This window comes from Phaethon lepturus, unplaced genomic scaffold, assembly GCF_000687285.1.
Source record: "Phaethon lepturus isolate BGI_N335 unplaced genomic scaffold, ASM68728v1 scaffold17148, whole genome shotgun sequence".
NCBI classification, from domain to species: domain Eukaryota; kingdom Metazoa; phylum Chordata; class Aves; order Phaethontiformes; family Phaethontidae; genus Phaethon; species Phaethon lepturus.
The window spans coordinates 1,823-19,198 of NW_010559878.1; the positions used below are offsets into that span (position 1 = coordinate 1,823).

A 17,376-nucleotide genomic window follows, 5' to 3' on the forward strand; every position below is an offset into this window, starting at 1 on the left:
ATATCAGCTTACATAATTAACAATATTTCTAGGTATTTCTGATAATCCCATGACTGAATTGTGGCAATCATGGAAACAATGATGTGCATGGAAATAATCGTGGAAACAATTCTCATCCATAACTTAGTTTAGGTTGTGGGGTTTCAGTTGTGCTATTTAAACTTTTCAGGTTTTTTTCCTTGCATGAGAAAACCCTTCAGTAAGTGTTTTCGAGGCTTTTTCTTTACTTAGAATGCTATTGTAAAATATAAAAGTAATAATAAACTTGATTTTACAGAAACACAGTTGATCATAATTAAAATTGTAATTTCATTATCGAGTGAGGATTTCTCTTGTGATCAACAAAGCTGTACTTAAACTAGTATTTTTGCTAGCAGTATGTAATACTTATTTTGTTTTTGTCTTCTCAGGTGCTCTGTAACAGAGCAAGATTGGTCACCTACCTACCAGGGTTTTATTCCTTAGTCAAAAGAGTTGTAAATCCCAAGGCTTTTTCTACAGCAGGTTCCTCTGGCTCAGATGAGCCTCATGTTGCTGCTACACCTCCTGATTTATGTAAGAAAAAGCAAATTCATTTTCTTTGAATTCGTGTGCTATCAGAACTTTGCACCCCATATAAATTTGGGAATTCTGACGTGTGCTTTTTATGTCAGGGCCCTGACTTTTACTTGTGCGTTGTGGTTACTTTAGTTATATATGATTGTGATCAAATACAAATATTTGGGAGAGTATTTTCTTCCCTTTTTTTTTTTTTCTTTTTTAAGATGTGATGATTAAAGCAAAGCCTTGACTTTTGCAGGTCCAAGAACCGTATGGCCAGATGAAGTAATGGGTCCATTTGGTCCTCAGGATCAGAGATTCCAGTTGCCTGGTAATATTGGTTTTGACTGTCACCTGAATGGCACTGCTTCTCAGAAGAAAAGCCAAGTTTCAAAAAGTCTGCCTGATATATTAGCTGAGCCTTCAGCAAGTGACAGGCATGAATTTGTAATGGCACAATACATAAATGAATTTCAGGTAGGAACAGGCTTCTTCTATGCAAGACTGCTATTCCTTGTCTGAGAGAAACATAACTAATCTCTTTTCCTCCTGAAAAAAAGATATTGTTGATTTTATAGGTGGTTTTGAAAGACGAACTTCAAGTGGGGTGAGCAAGAGATTACATAGAACGTAGCTGAAGTGTTTTCTTTTAGGAGAAAGAAATATTTCAGGGTGTGGGTTGGCTTCTTTTTTGTCTATATCTAAGGGAAGTAGCCTTTTAGTAGTAGCCTTAATTATATGGATATGGGAAAAGAAAACTTCAGTGTGAAAACTTGCTGTTTACCAAGTCTCACCACCTTTTATCAAATAGAATTGGTAGTTTCTTCGGTATTTCATTTGGATCTGGATCTGGACTTACATAGTTTAGACAGTGTTTAGGTCTGCCTGCTTAGTTCTGACAGCCATTGAATTCATACAGGAGGAGCAGATCAATGTACCTCAACTTCAGGTCTCAGGATGATGCTGCATTTTGGTGATGGCAGAGCTGTAGCAACTCAGGTGCATTATTAACAGTAAGCAGCTTCATAATTGCTAGCGTGATTGCAACATTTCAACAAATGTTTAGTGCTACTAGCTGCTGACTCAACTTTCCAGGCTCTGAGTTTGTGACATGCTCAGACTTTGGAACTCAACTCGCCAATCTCCATTGTAAAAATGCTGTATAGTGGGGTTTTTTTTGTAAATGTAGCACTGTATTCCAAAGTGTTCAGGAAACATAAGCTTCTGGTGAGCTCCCCAGATTCTGTTTTCAGCTTGTGTGGATCGTACTTTCTGTTAAAAGCCCAACAGAAAATTCTAGTCTAGTTCATTTAGTGCAAGCCAGGTGTGCTGAATGCATGTCTGCTTTCTAGCAAGATTACTAGTGTAATAAAATGCCCGGTGCAGCTGTTGCTGTCTGAAGTGGAAGGGAGAAACCAGAAAGAGCAGAGGCAGGTTTTGCAGCTGGTATTTAGAAAGTCAACAAGAGTGAGCTTTGCTTCATACCACTGGTGATTAGGAATCCATGGACAGCATTTAGCTAAAAATAAACTACTCCTCCTGGGAGAGGACCCAAATTTCAATGATGGAATCCGCTGAATACAGGAACCTCCCATAGGTTGCTGCAGCGAGCAGGAGAAAAGCTCCATGCTGCTGAAGCTCATGCATCGGTCCTTGAACCAGTCAGAGAAATAGTGAGCTTCTCTGACCTTTCTGTATCCAAGATTGTCTTAATTTTACCTCAGCAGAATAAATGGGCCTACCAGCCTACCAATACCAGAAAGTGAGATTGATCTTCGGAAAATGGCCGTAGTCTCTTGATGATAGTACCATGCCTGTAATGTGTAAGCAGTGTTTAGCCAGATAGAACGAGAGCAGTAGGCAAGAAATCACACTGAGCTACCATTCTAGTAAGAGAAGCATCCTGTAGCTAGGAAGAAAAAAAGGGATTTACCAGCATAACTGCGTGGTTTGTCAGGCTTAAAGTACCGACTGATCCGTCCCACTGACTTTGCAATCGTAATGCGAGGTACGTGTGGAAACATATGTATTGAAACTGCAGTTAATGTCTATTGTTGTGTTTATTTTTTTGCTGGTGTTTGCTTGGGGTGTATGTTTTGCTATTCTTGAACTTCTAGAACAAAAATGCTAGCCACACTGTTTTCAGTGTAATAGTTTTCTCTAGGAAGAACTTTTGGATAAAGACAGGTGTTAGGTAGGACTTAATTATGATGTTGAGTAGTACATTTCAGTCTTAGAGAAGCTTACTGAAATTCCTTGTAAATTATGGAACAGTTAGAGCTAGAAAAACTGTATTAAGGCATTCTATGCCTATTACATAACAAAATGCTATCCCAAAGCAGGCAGCTGTTGTTACTACCTTCTTCAGGGCATTTTAAGCTTAAATGCTATATATCTAACCTACAGGTGCTCCATTTGTAACATACCCACATGAATCTGTTTTTGTTTAGAAACTGTAGAACTAAAAAACTATAAAGAATAAAAATGATATTATTGGAAAGTGTTCTGCTTTTCAAGCTACAACAGCTAAAGCTGCAAATACAGATAGTTCAGAGCTCTAGAACTGTTGTGTAACTTTGAAGTTTTATTCAGCTCAGGTAATGTGTGTATGTCTGAAATCTATCAATTCCTGTTGCATTGAATGCTTAAAGCCATTGTTTCAGAGGGATCTTTTTCAAAAATTTCTGTATTGATTAAGGCTTTGAGATAATGTGGTTACTATAAAAGAAAGCTTAAAATTTCTGTGTGGGTTTAAATAATGTCTACATCTGTTCCACTTTTAGTATTTGAAAACTGTTTTAAGTCTCATTGCAGGTCATTTATCTGTGAAACTGCTTGAGTGCATCAGTGGACATTTAATCACAAAAACATAATCTGGTGTACAAAATTATTTGTTACATATTAATGAATGGGAAAGTTAAAATTGTCACTTTTCTCAGGGTGCTGATGTTCCACAGAAACAGCAAATAAATAACGCCGAAACTTACTTTGAAAATGCAAAGGTAGAATGTGCAGTACAAGCTTGTCCTGAACTGCTACGAAAAGGTACATTTTTACTTTTTTTGACAGCTAAGAAATTATAACTTCTTTAAATGTAAAAATACATAAGTAAATGCTCAGATGCAATTGATGCCGCAGATTGTGTAGTAGAAAAGTACTATAAAATTAAGACTGAAACTTTGCTCTTGACATTGCTTTGTATTTGTCAGGTAAATTCTGAAGATAATTCACTATGCAAAAAACTAGTTTGTGACAAAATCAAATCTTCTGGCACTGCTTTTTGGTAAAATGGCAAATTGAAATTATGAAACTACTAAAAGCATTGCTTTTGTATCTCTCTTTAATTTGTTCAAGAGGGAAATGATTGAAATTAACATTAGGTTTAATTCCAATTTAAAAAATGGTGTACTGAAAGAGGGAAGAGACTGAGATTTAGCTGAAATCTTGGACTAGATGCTGAAGAGAGCAGACTTTTCAAAGAGTAAGAAAGAATGAACCTTTGGACTTTTAATTCTGGAAAGTGCTTGTTTCCCCCCACACTCTGTGAAGCCTCATCATGACTTTGGTGCTTCACCTGCCTTCCTGTTTGTAGTCCAGTAGTTGATGTAGAGAGGGTTTGGACCTTTTCTATCCTGGGGGAAGAACTGTCACAACTCATGCCTGTAGTACACTACTGATACTGAGTCTGCTGTCATGTCCTAAGAAGTAGGTCTGAAGCATTCTTTCTACTGAAAGAATTTTTACGTACACCTTTAATGTAAAAACCAGTGTGCATCATGTAACATGGCTTAGCCAGAAAATCAAAAGGTCTTCACACCTTATGTGTGCAGAAAGCTGTGGTGGTGATCATTTCAAAATACTAAAATGTTACTGTACTTAGTGTTACATCCTTGCAAAGGCAGACACTTGTTTGCACATTCTGAAGTGTGCAGAGTAGTGGAGCTTTTATCATCTTGCAGTTAAGTAGGAGGTCTTGAAATAGCAAACTCCACTCCCTAAGTTTCTTTTGCAGGACCTCACCAAGGTGCATTAGTTTCCACAAAAGCAACATCAGCATTTCAAACCAGCATGCTGTTTGCTGGATCTGACATGAAAAACACGCATGTATCTTGGATTTAAATGAAAGGAAGGCTGTAAAGTATGGTCAATAATTTGTCTAAAACTGAAAAATCATAACTAAAATGTAAGAGCAAGCCATAACATGCTGGTTTTGCTTTTTTTAGACTTTGAGTCCATGTTTCCAGAGGTGAATGCCAGTCGTTTAACGGTACTAACTGTCACCCAGAAGACTAAAAATGATATGACTGTATGGAGTCAAGAAGTGGAGGATGAAAGAGAAATGCTCTTAGAAAATGTAAGTAGCTGACAATAGCATCAGCGTATTTTTGTTTGTAGATGAATATTCTGTGAACTATGTGTATATTTCAGTTCATTTTTAGCTCTGGTAGTAATATACTGCATTACTGTTTAGAGCATTTTTGAACTAATCCTGTGTTCTCTTACTGATAAATGGAAACTTTTTTCCAGCTTTGAAGCATTTTGACTACTCTACATGAAATGTCTCATAGGACTATTAAATTCTTTATAGTGGGCTGAGTCAAAAGTATGGTGAAATGTTACACTAAATTAATAAAGATACTGGATTGTTGTCCTGTTGCGCTTAAAAGGGCAACAACTATTTTATCACCGTATTTCAGCTTTAATACCATGCATTTTGTAGGATTTCACTGATCTCTCTTTTTCTGTGGTGTAATTAGAGATCCCAATACAGACTCTGTCAATGAGTGTGTCCTCACTTGTAAAAAGTGGTTGCTCTGGGTATTTTTTCCATTCTGATAATGGACACGGTTAATGCTTTTCACCTGGGTATCGGTTACATTTATTACATCTTAATCATCCTTATGAATGCTGTCGTCTTGTTTTCTTGCCACTAGAGGTCTCTCTGAAAACATTTATTTCGCATTCTTCAGATTTTTTTTGTGTGTATTCCTGCAGGTGTCACTGTTCACCACTGCTGGCATTCTTTTCTTAGCACCTGAAAATACAACGTTTCTGTGTATTATTTGTCCTAATTTTTCTAAAACTAGTAAAAACCACCCTGTGGGATTTTCATCTGTACAGTGAAGTTGTATTTATGTTCGAAAATAGTCTGGTAATGTCCTTTTCAATCCTGTGAATTGTAAGTGTGGCCTGTGTAAAGCAGTGTCGGGGTTACCACAAAAAAGGAAGAAGCAGTCTGAAGGATCAACATAAAGATTACACACAAATTAAAATTCCCTTCATTTTAGTGTGTTCTTCTCTTTGAATTATTTATGGTCTGTTGGTCTTTGGCGTTGTAATCTGGTCTAATTATATGTTAATTGGCATCTTTCTTCCTCATGCACCTCCCTGTCAAGTCTAATATAGTCATTGTAGGGGTGTTAGGATGTTGGATGTAACCTCCTGGCCTAAAGGTTACTAACAGCAAATTCACAAGAAAATGGTCTGTTTGTTTGCTTCATAGATGGTTAGAAGTAACCTTAAAAATACTAATTTAATGTGAGAGGCTTGTGCTAAAGTAATGAGGGTTATGTACAGCCAAATCTAAATGTTTACAGTAGTGAATCTCAAGTGTTTATTAACCTCAACTCAGAATGATGGCTGAGGAGTTGTTACGACACTGGATCAAAAGATGTACTGTATCAGAAATATAATGCCTAAAATGCTGTCTTCAGATGGCTTACATACATTGGTGACTTATTTCACAGTTGAAACATAGTTAATAAACAGAGCCATCAAACCACAAAATACAGAACAGATTACTGTAAAGGGTAAACTTCCCTGATTTGGGACCATTAAGGGAGTGAAGCTGAGTAATTAATATTTCTATAAATCTGAAAACTTGAGCTGCTAAGGGTGTGAATTGTAGAGAACAATCCAAATTTTATAACTGAAAGTAAATAAAATATTTATTCTGAAGTTAGAAATATTTCTTTTTTATGAGATTAGGGAATTTCTTTCATGTTTCAAAGAAGCTATGTGAATTCTGTTTGTGCTTTAGCTCAATGTATTCAGCTGTTTAGATTTTTGTACTTGGACATGAGTGCATGGATGGTTTTAGAACCATCACATATCTCAACTTTTGTGGGTGTGGTTTTTTTTTTTTGCTCGCTCACCTTTGCAGGTTTCTTCAGTAGTTTCCTATGGGCCCTTGCTGGCCCTCAGAACATGGGTTGAAAACTGCTGGCCTAGGTGATTAAAAGCACATAACTGAGGTCACCTGTTGCTGATTTATCTGTGGAAAAAACGTGCTACGTAATCTGTAGGTCATGTAATTATTTTGTGCCCTGTGTTGTAATGTTAGATTACAGGAGCACAGCTTTAAATCTTCCTGGTTGAATTTTTTTTCTGTATCTTACAAACAGATAATTGCAACTCAACACCAAAGATTTAGAAATAATAGTTTAAAAAAAGTAGATTTTTTTTTTTAAGCTGTCTCTTCAGAGAAGGGAGGTTGTTGACGCATTACAGAACAGGAAACTTCTTGGCATGGTGTTTAATTGAAAATACTATTTTGAGGAACATCAGCTGGTATTCTCTAGTGTAATTGAAAGATGACCTACAACTTTGATTGTTAAATAGTGGGAAGGTTTGAAATCATCATTCATCCTGATTACCAATTAATTACAAGAGAATCGGTGTAGATTGGTGTAAAAGTCAAGTGCTTATGGAACTGTTTGCTATCATGATGCAAAACGAAAACATTCTTTAAAATGATTTGCAGTTAAAACACTGGTAGTGTAGGAAGAACTGCATAATACTGTCTTGTTGGCTGAGGTAAGACCATATCTTAGAATTGTAGAATAATTTGGGTTGGAAGGGGCCTGTCAAGGCCATCTAGTCCAACCCCCCGCAGTGAGCAGGGACATCATCCACTAGATCATGTTGCTCAGAGCCCCGTCCAGCCTGACCTGGGATGTTTCCAGGGATGGGGCGTCTACCACCTCTCTGGGCAACCTGGGCCAGGGGTTCACCACCCTCATTGTGAAAAATCGCTTCCTTATGTCTAGCCTAAATCTACTCTCCTTTAGTTTAAAACCATTATCCCTTGTCCTATTGCAACACACTCTGCTGAAAAGCCTTGCCTTACAACAAAAATATGTTTTTCACATATTTATAAAAATATATTTAATGCTACATTTAGTGTCAAATTTGTGGAGTTTAGGTGAGATCTGTAAACTCGTGGAAATAATACAGAAATACCTGAAGTAATGGTTGACTTCTTAAAGAGGATAACAGGTATGATTGCAATCTGCATGCATAAGCAAAGCAATTACATTATTCCTTGTGCAAGCTGTTAATCCGTTACTGACTGGCACAAGCAAGACTTGTAAATCTCATGTGATTAGAGTAGCCTAATGTATGCCATTAATTCTAATCATCTTAATATTATTAATATTTTTATTGAAAGTATGCTGAATTTCTCATTTATTGTTAGAGGCCAAAAGAAATCTGTGCTTGTTCATTTTCAGTATATTTGGGGGGGAGGGTGTGTATATATGTAACAAAAAATTAATTTTATAGCCTTCTTTCCCTTTGTTTTCTTTAAGTTCATTAATGGTGCCAAGGAAATTTGCTATGCAATTTGTTCAGAAGGCTATTGGGCTGACTTCATTGATCCATCCTCAGGACTGGCAGTAAGTTATGTGCTGTGTGGGATATGCAATGGGCACTGCTATGTCCTAACTGGCAGTGGTATTTGTATTCTTTATGGGTTAAATCCAACTTTTTCGTATTGCCCAAAATCTGTTACCATAGGATGATTCCTTTCATAAATTAAGATAGGATAGTAACCCTGAGCCAGTTCCCATACTCTGTTAGCTGTCATTGCTGTTGGCAGTTTAGAGAACATTGTTCAGCAGTGAAGTTGAATTTTGCATAACCGTAGCAGTTTTACGCCCCAAAACTCTTGGTCACTGCACAATAGGCTAGTTACGCCCTCCCAAGGTAACCTGGTAGTTCTGACACCTATTTGTGTAGATGGAGGGTTTTTAAAAGTCTCTTTGCATGGCTTAATGATAATCTTTGTTACACAGAAAAAATGAATGGCTTGTTCATATTAAACAGCGTTGGCATTCATTATCAGATTACACCGGTTCTCTGGATGAGCTGAGAGTTTCCAAGACATCTGTAAAACATACAGAGTCTTAAAACTTACAAGAGAGAATTGAGAAAACTTTTATCAAAGCATGAGCGTATATGTATTTTTGTCTGAGAACTAATTGTTAAAAACCATATCACGGTTGAACATAAACAATGGCAAAGCTCAGTTTTTAATGGGTTTTTATTTTAAAACACCATGAAGTGATGGCAGTGATCTGTTGCATCAACAGAGGCAAATATGTTTAACAGGGGATGTTCATAAGGTGAACAGGCAGTTGAAAGTGTGTATAGTGCTTAAAAGCTTCCCAGAAATTCCATGGATTTAAGCAATAGCTACGGATTGATGAAAGTAAAGTTCTGTCCTTGGGCTCCAATCCAGCAGTAACATCCTTACCGATAACCTGTTCATCAGGAGCAGGCTTCTGGTCAGAAGCTTCCTCCTGAGAGAAAGCAACTGAAATACCTGTTTCTAATTTACACACGCTTTTGCTCTTCAAAGCATTTTTCTTTATAGGGGGCTCATTGAAAAGGTACATGTCGTCTTTTTGCTATTTCATGGAAGGTTTCTATCTTTAATGCCTGTAGAGGTAGCAGAACCTTTCCAAAGCACTCTGTCAGTGGCAAAGGAAGATCTTTAAATATGGGGTACTGGTATAACCAGAGGTGCTCTGCTTAGTTTCCTATGTACATTTCGTGAATAAAACTGTACAAAAAATTTCCTCCAAAAGATCTAACTGGTACTTCTAGGCTTAGGTTTTGTTTTAAAAAGGGGTAGTTCTGACATTTTAAATGCTTTTAGAAATGCTCATGTGAAAAATTCTCTTTTTTCCACCTAGTTTTTTGGACCTTACACAAACAACACTCTGTTTGAAACAGATGAACGCTACCACCACTTGGGATTTTCCGTTGATGATCTTGGCTGCTGCAAAGTTATTCGTCATAACATCTGGGGTACTCACGTGGTTGTAGGAAGTATTTTCACTAATGCTGAACCTGACAGCCCTATCATGAGAAAACTAAGTGGAAACTAGCAGTCATCAGGGTTTCACAAGTTCTTATGACCTTTGCATTCTTTTACTTGATAATTCTCTCTAAGCATTGTCAGGAAATGCCACACTTTAAAGTATACTTAGATAATAAAGTAGCTGTTATTTATTTTAGTCTTTGTGAATATGTGTTCACCACATGTGACTTGGAATATTAATTGACAACATTCAAACAGATATCTTTATGTGCCACATGAATTTTAAGCTGTGAGTTTCCTTCATCTTGAATGAGTTTAAACATACATGTACATAGCTATCTGTATGTCCTTTAATATTACCTTACAAGCCACACTTCTTAGACACTGAAAGACACAGTGATTAACAAAGCTGTGCTCTTGGTATTAAAAATCCTGATGCCACTGAAGTTTCTAGGAATTTTGCCACTTACTGAAATAAGTGGCAAAAAAAGTGGAATAAGTAATAAAATTGTTCTCCCAGAATACAGAACTTAATAAAGCCTGCCAAAGTTAATGCTGGACTAATCACTCATTTGCTGTTCTAAACTGAGGATACTGAGATAAGCTTTCAGTGGTCTCTAACTACAAGCAGTATTTCAGTAGGGAAGTGTTCACTCGACTGCTACATCCAGAGACTCAGTAAAAAGTCCTAAATTACTCTAGGATAAATCATCTCTTAATGTTTTTTGTCTTCATGTTGCTTTGCGTTTTATTTTCTTAGTGTGAGCTAAGTGTATTTAATTAGTTTATATATGTAAACGTAATTTAAAGCTGCTTTTGTAACTTTCTTAGGTCATTAAATACATTGTGAAAAAAGGTAATAGGGCAATGCTTGGATATCATCATTGTTTTCCTGTACTTGGATGCAATTTAGACTTGACTGTGGAATTTTGAAATGCCTGCACAAAGAGCAATTATGATCAATTATAAAAATATTTCAACAAGAAAGTTTCAGTAAACTAGTCAGTCTCTTCAGATATCACAGAAACGATCAGGTCGAAGTTACTGGAGGAAAAACACTGAAGAAAATTAAAAGGCACCTGAAATACCAAAAGTGTCAACTCCCTCACTAAAAGGACTAACTAACAAACTAGATTTTAATCTCATTGCAGTCAGTTATTGGGGTGGCTTGTTACTACACCACTTCAGTAGCTGTGCAAGTTCATGCAGCAATGGGAATCCTTCAGTCTTGACTCCATCAAAATGCAGTGCAACTTTTGTCTGGATAATGGCTGTGCAAGATGATGATCTGAGAGGTTTAGCTTCCTTTCCGGTAGCTAGGGATTTTAATCATGTCTTTTTTCCAATGGTGACTAACAATTAAGGATTTAAAACTTGTTCTAGGCTTGTATACTACTTCTATTCCCTACTCAGGGTCTAAGCCAGTTATTACCAAAGTCTTTTTATTGGCTTTAACGGGTTTAGAAACAGATCCTTTACCAAGTGCCTGTATCTGTCCTTGTTAATGATTGCTGCAAGCCCATAACTTTGCTGGATCATGGGAGTGGAAGTGAGGAGGACTTTCCACTGGAAGAGTGAGTGCTGTCTACTCTATGTTCACTCACTAAGCCAGCAATTCAGAGGTTATCTTGCTCACCTGCCATCATTGTCATCACTGTTGTCTCTAGCCTATGTATGTTCCAAGGTTGAAGTGTATGGCTATTGAGGCAGGATTTGTTTATCACTTTGTCATGGAATATGTGCTGTATTTCCAAGAGCCCGACTTCTTGACCTCCTCTCTACTGTCCAAGAAGGTTGTATTACTTCAAAGTATTCTATTGATTTTTTTTTTCTCATTCTCATCAAGAGAATTAAAAAAGCTTGAAGCTGCAATGTGTCTTGTCTGTTTGCAAAATACAATTATTTTGCAGTACGCAAATTAGCTCATTTTATAAAAGAGGGTTAGTATCTCACTAGACAGAGTACCCTTGTGGAGAGCTTTGTTGGATAAGTATTAGAACAATAAATTCTGTTAAATGGTTCATGTATATTTTAATTGTCTTGAAGACTCATGATTCTATCATTTCTTCAGATTACTTTGCTGTACTTGCCTTCCTATGTTTTAGAAAGGGTGGGAGATGTCAGGCAGCTATTCAAATTAAGCATGGGATGCTAGTTTTTGAGTTCGTGTCCCTTAAAGTTTTGCCCTCTACAGGGCTTTTACAGTGGCTTTTCAAATGGCTTCAATCATGGCAAAAATTTCACTGAAAATAGTGGGAGTTTTGCCTTGACTTCACTAGTACTAATGTTTCATGCCAGAATTTGAGGGGACGTATGATTTCCTGATATTGTGCTAAATAAGATGTTCTTATACATAGGGATGCTCAAACGAGGCTAGAACTGTTCCAGTTTGATTTCCCTCACATGAGAAGAGCTATACTGTGTATTAATTAACTTGCTCCTATGAAATAAAAGTTCATGAATACAGTGTGATTAAGTGTACTTCTGATAATAAAAACAAACAACTTTGTTTTACAAAATTATATAACGAGCTGAATGTCTTCTCACAGAATTCCTAGTAAGTCTCTTTCCACCTGAAGGCTCCTAATGTTTAGACTCAGTGGTAGCTTTTACTTGGACTCTGGTAAAAATGTCAAAGTAGCAAGTACCAAAAAAGTACATGGGTCTCAGTGCCATGAATGTTCACGTTTAAGCTGTGCTACAGTAAGAGCTAGTTCTAAGAGTTGTGATGTTACCTAAATAACGCTAGATGGCTGAAGTACAGTAAGTACTGTAAGATGACTTCCTAATGACTGAAGGAACAGCCTGGGGATTGTGAATGGAGGAGTCTATTCCAAATCCTTTACTCAGCCACCTTGGTTCCATGAATTTGTTCATGACACATCCTCATGTAACAGTGCAGGTTTTACCTTAAGATTTATATTCAACTGTGCTTAACTTGTGAGAGAGCAAATAGAGTAGCCTTTCTCTGATTCATGGAGTTTAAAAATTAACATGATGCAGTCTGTCATGTGGAGGGAGTAAAAATGCTGTTAGCGATGTAGAGCTGAAACGTCATAGCAAAATAATTGTATGAATTGCTCCATGTGCCCAGTCCTTTTAAAGCCTCTTTTTATTAAGACTGGTTTCTTTTTTTACTCGGTGTCCTCAAAATTGTCATTCAAACTAATGCTCACTGTGCATACCTTTATAGAGAACAGGAAAAATAAGCCAGGTGATTGCACAGCTCTCATTTATAAACAGTGAGGAACTCTGGTCTCCCTCCGCTAGCAGCCACCTGGCTGGAAGAAAAGCTCTCAAAATAATCCGGAGGGTCAAAGGGATCTCCTGGGGGAGAGGGCCCCTTTTCTGTGGCTGCCATCTTGGCTGCAGGCTCGTTGCCCTTTCTTGCTAATTGCGGTGTCATTCAACAAGCGATACTCGGGTTCATAAACCCCCAGGAAAGCGCGGCTGTAACTTCAGACAGCTCCGGGTACCTGATCCGGAAAGGTGAGGCGGCAGGACTCGAGCTGCTTCGTCACGGCCACATACATAAAACTGGGCCTGTGAACTTGTCTTACTCCAAAAGCTTCTGCCCAGTCCAGCTAAACGAATTGCAGAGATCGGGATATGTAATGGGAAAACACGGGAATTTGGAAGAACTTGGTGTACAGAGCCTGTGTTGATGCTGTTGCTCAAATAACTTGAAATAAGTATAGAGTGGCAATGCAGTTTTTATAGTCGGAGCGATTTGTGTGATCCAAGATATCAGAGCACACTTGCTTTGCTCTTTTTTTTTTTTCTTCCTTTTTTTTCTCCCTTCCCCTCCGCTGCACCCTCGGGCAGCAGCAGAGCAGCTCTCTGTGCACTTTGCCTGCTGGACTGAAAGAAATGTGAAAGCTGCCGATTCAAAACATGTATGGAATATATTTTTTTTATGGGTATATGGTCTAAAACGTCTCATATAGATAAGGAGGTTATAGTTATTGTGTTACGAGATGCACAGCGTATAGGTTTCTGAAATAATGTACTTTAGACACTAGGTGATTTATTAACTGCAGTGTTGCCACTTACAAGCTGCCTATGGGACCATGTATATAAAATTAATTCCTTCCCTTGCTCTTGAGCTAATACTTAGTGGACGCTGATAACAAGCCTCGCATTTGATAGCAAATGAACGCCAGAGATGCCCTGTTAGCGTCGCAGCGGGGACGTGGAAGGCTGCTGGAGAAGGAGAGCAGACCCTATATGTGAATTAACTGGTGAGTGGATAATCGAGGGCTGAAATACCTCACTTGATTCCATGCACGGGATGTTTCACTTCGATGTTTCTGCATATTCATTATTCTAGCAAACTGGGACAATTTCACACAAAATTCTCAAACATTTCTGGATTTTTTCACATTTTTTTTTACAGAAAGCCAAAAAGCCATACACAATTACTGATCTTCTCCCTGAATAGCTGTTTTTACCCCATATGCATCAATATTTTTTTTTTTTACTTGAGCCGTCCATGTGCACATAAAAGTCGTGGTGAGGAAAACGCTGTTGTTTAAGCTTCCCTTTTAAACAGCAGAATTTAATGCTGGTTTTTAGGACCAACCAGGAAATCCATAGAGAGAACCTAGAGCTTGAAAAGTTGCGTTTTCATAGCTTGCATCTCCGCATGCTCCTGACGAAGTCTTGCTGAGTGATGCAGAGTGCAAGCGCTACCGGTACTCTTGACTTCGCTAGCCCCGTTGAAACGGAGGTACCCTCCTGTTGTCGCAGACCTTTGATTAGTTACTGACTCAGGTTGGCACCAGGACTGTAACGCAAAATAATGCCGCAGTGAATTGTTTCCTAAGGAAGACAAGGCAGAATGCAGTAGTGCTGCTGCTCCGGGACTGGCGTTGTTTTGGTTTTTGGTGTCAGTGGTTCGTTGTATGTCCTTGTTCTAACTGGATGCGATGTTACTGGGTTTTTTAGCTTGAAAAAGCATGAGAACGGGAAGGGGCTGCTTATAGCTAGGTGTGCTGTGAAAGGGAACACGACGGTTGGTCCAAAAAAGTATCATCTATGCCATTGGTATGTCAGGAGCGAGCACTAAGGTTGGTCAAAATTTCCAGCAGAGGAAACTAATTACAGATAAGATACAGAGTAAAATTCCTGCAGTTTAGTTTAAGTGACTACCTTCCCTCTTCAAGCATAACTTCAGCAGGGCTAACTTGTTTTAATTGCAGTTAAGAGTGGTGAAGTACTGGAGTTCTGACCCTGCTATTAAAACCGTTGGCCAAAGAGCTTCCATCAGCCGTCAAGAGCTCGGCTGCACCTGAGCACCCATTGCTGCCACTGATACAACCTGGGCTTTTTTCTTTTTTTAAACTTTTGGGGGCCGGTGGCCAGCTGTTCTAAATTATTTCATTCAAACCAGCAGTCCTGCTCTAATTTCCACCAAATAAAGGTACAGCTCGCCGTACTTCAGTGCATCGGGGAAGGTTAAACGATGCCATGTGTGCGTGCTTTCTGCTCGCTCTTCGAGCAGGTCAGTTGGAGCCTTTCGTGCCCTTCAGTTTTCGTGCAGCCTGGCACTTGCACGGGGCAACTTTTCCTTCAGTGTGGAAGTCGTCCAGGAGCTTACATGCCCATATGCACACACAGCCCCGAGGCTGGCAGCAGCTGCTTGGTGACAACAATAACAGCTTGTGTCAGCTGCAAGAATAAGTTATGTGTTGGCTTTTTCGTAGGATCCTGCTCCATCATAATTCTCTTTGTTTCCAGGGGAATAACGGCATCTGAGAGCCGCCTTTGTCAGGAGCCGGTCCTGGCCGGGGGACGCGTGCCGCGCGGGCGACACACACCGCTGAGGTCTGCTTTAGAGGTGCAAAGTGTATTTGTGCCGTGCGAGGGTTTTCCGTGCCCTCCTAATACGCAGGGTCTAACCTTTTGGGTACGTGCACCAACACGCGCCTTAACCGGGTGACTCGGACCGAACCGTTTGCTCACGGTCGCATCCTAAACATTACACTCGAACACCAAAAACTCTTAAAATAACAAATTCAGCACAGAAAAGCTGGATTTGCTGCAAGACGCCAAACAAACCCCATTCTCTCGTTAAACAGGAGCCCCCCTCCCTCCCGGTTTTCAGCAGGCGGGTGGTCGGGGCTGGAGGCCCTGCGGCCGGTTGCCCCCAGCCCTGCCCTGCTGGTCCTCCTCAGTGGGGCCTCTTTCGCTGAGCTGCCGCACTAATCCTGCCTCTTCTGAGAGGATGCGGTCGGTGCTGGGTCGCCTCGGTGTGGGTAAGTTGTGTCTGTGAGATGCTCTTGGCCTTTTGGTTCCGGATACTGGGAAAATAATTTAAATTGCTGTAGGAGTCCTCGGGTCTCAAGGCCGTGAAGGCCCCGTAAATGTCCTGGAGGTCTCGGAGGGGCTTTGTCTGGGGCAGGGGGAGGACGGGGCTCAGGCCCCGAGCCGCGGTCCCCGCGAGGAGACCCTGGCGCGGCCTTTGCGGGGAAGCTGATGGTGGCGGCAGGAGAAAAAGCCTGAAGATACTCCGTGAACTCAAGTCTTGCTACAACGCTTGGGTGGTTTTGTACCAGCTGGGGTTTCCCGAGGGCTGACTCTGCGGCAGAGACCACACGGCTGCCGCTCGGCCCCAGAGCCGCCGGCTGATGCCCCGTGGTGGTGTCTGAGCTCGAGAAAACCTCAAGCTGAAATGTCTTGCACCAAGTAATTTACTGATTTGAATAGGACGTAAACGCTGGAGGGGAGCTGATGAGCTCAAGAAAAACGTGGTTGTTTACTTATTTTCCAGTACTGCTTTGTTTACACGCAGGAGTTAGATTTCTCTTTCTATTTTGTCCCGACATCTTTGCTCCCTCTAAGGGGGAGTGTTGTGTGGCAAGTGTGTTTTATAGTCCAGAAGTGCATAAAATTTCAGGAATATTGAAAAACAGAGGTTGGTGATGAATAGTAAAATGAGAAGTCCCAGAGGTGCAGGAGTGAGGTACGTGTGTGTAGAGGTGTGGAAAAGGAAATTAGGGTGTGAGGGGAGAGGGCGGGATTGTTGCTGACAATACTCTGGAGTCGGAGAGAGAGATTAGAAAAGTTCAGAATTTAGAGACGAGAGCATAGACGGTAACATCAGTAATTCTTACAGGCAGGAATCAGGGTGGCAATCAAGGGAAACCCAGGTGTTTAACTCCATGCTGTTATTTATGAAAGTTGTCCAGAGCAACACATGACTTTCAGCTCGGGGCGCTTCCCTCCAAGCCGACATCCTCCTGGTTGTGCCCCCAGAGTTTGGGGGACAGGATCGCCCGTTCCTGCCCCTTCCCCTCCTGCTGCTCCCCTAATCCCCACCACCGGCACGAAACGTGACCACGTCCTTCCTAAAACCGCTCAGCGGAGTACTTGTGCAGGCATGACTCTCTTCCAGCATCTTGTCCCTTCCCAAGGGGACCCATCCCATTTAACGACCCAAATACTCCACACCAACAGGAAGGAACGCGGGGCTGGCCCACCATTGTGGGGTTCGATCTATGCAGCCCCCCGAGCCACCGCTGTGCCAGCTAATCTCGTTAAAGACCTGAGAGCCACGCACCTCCAATTGTCTTTGCCAGTTTTCTTTTTTCTTTTTTTTTTTTTTTAGCAAAGACCTCAGTAATCACTACCTATATATATATATAATGAGTTGTTCTATTTGGAAAACTACTATTAGGCATTTAAGTGCAGGGATCCTGGGCTGTGTGGACCGTAGCCTTTCCCTACAC

General features: G+C 40.1%; 1 protein-coding gene across 1 annotated transcript; it reads left to right on the forward strand.

The window, feature by feature from the left end:
• Positions 1–410: 410 nt before the first annotated feature.
• Positions 411–9,837, forward strand: MMADHC (methylmalonic aciduria (cobalamin deficiency) cblD type, with homocystinuria; the record flags this gene model as incomplete). The annotated part of the gene is made up of 6 exons (XM_010293519.1): positions 411–555; positions 800–1,017; positions 3,480–3,585; positions 4,764–4,894; positions 8,130–8,216; positions 9,519–9,837. Coding segments are annotated over 6 exons (882 nt in total), but the record flags the coding sequence as incomplete, so codon positions are not given.
• Between the last annotated feature and the right edge of the window lie 7,539 nt (positions 9,838–17,376).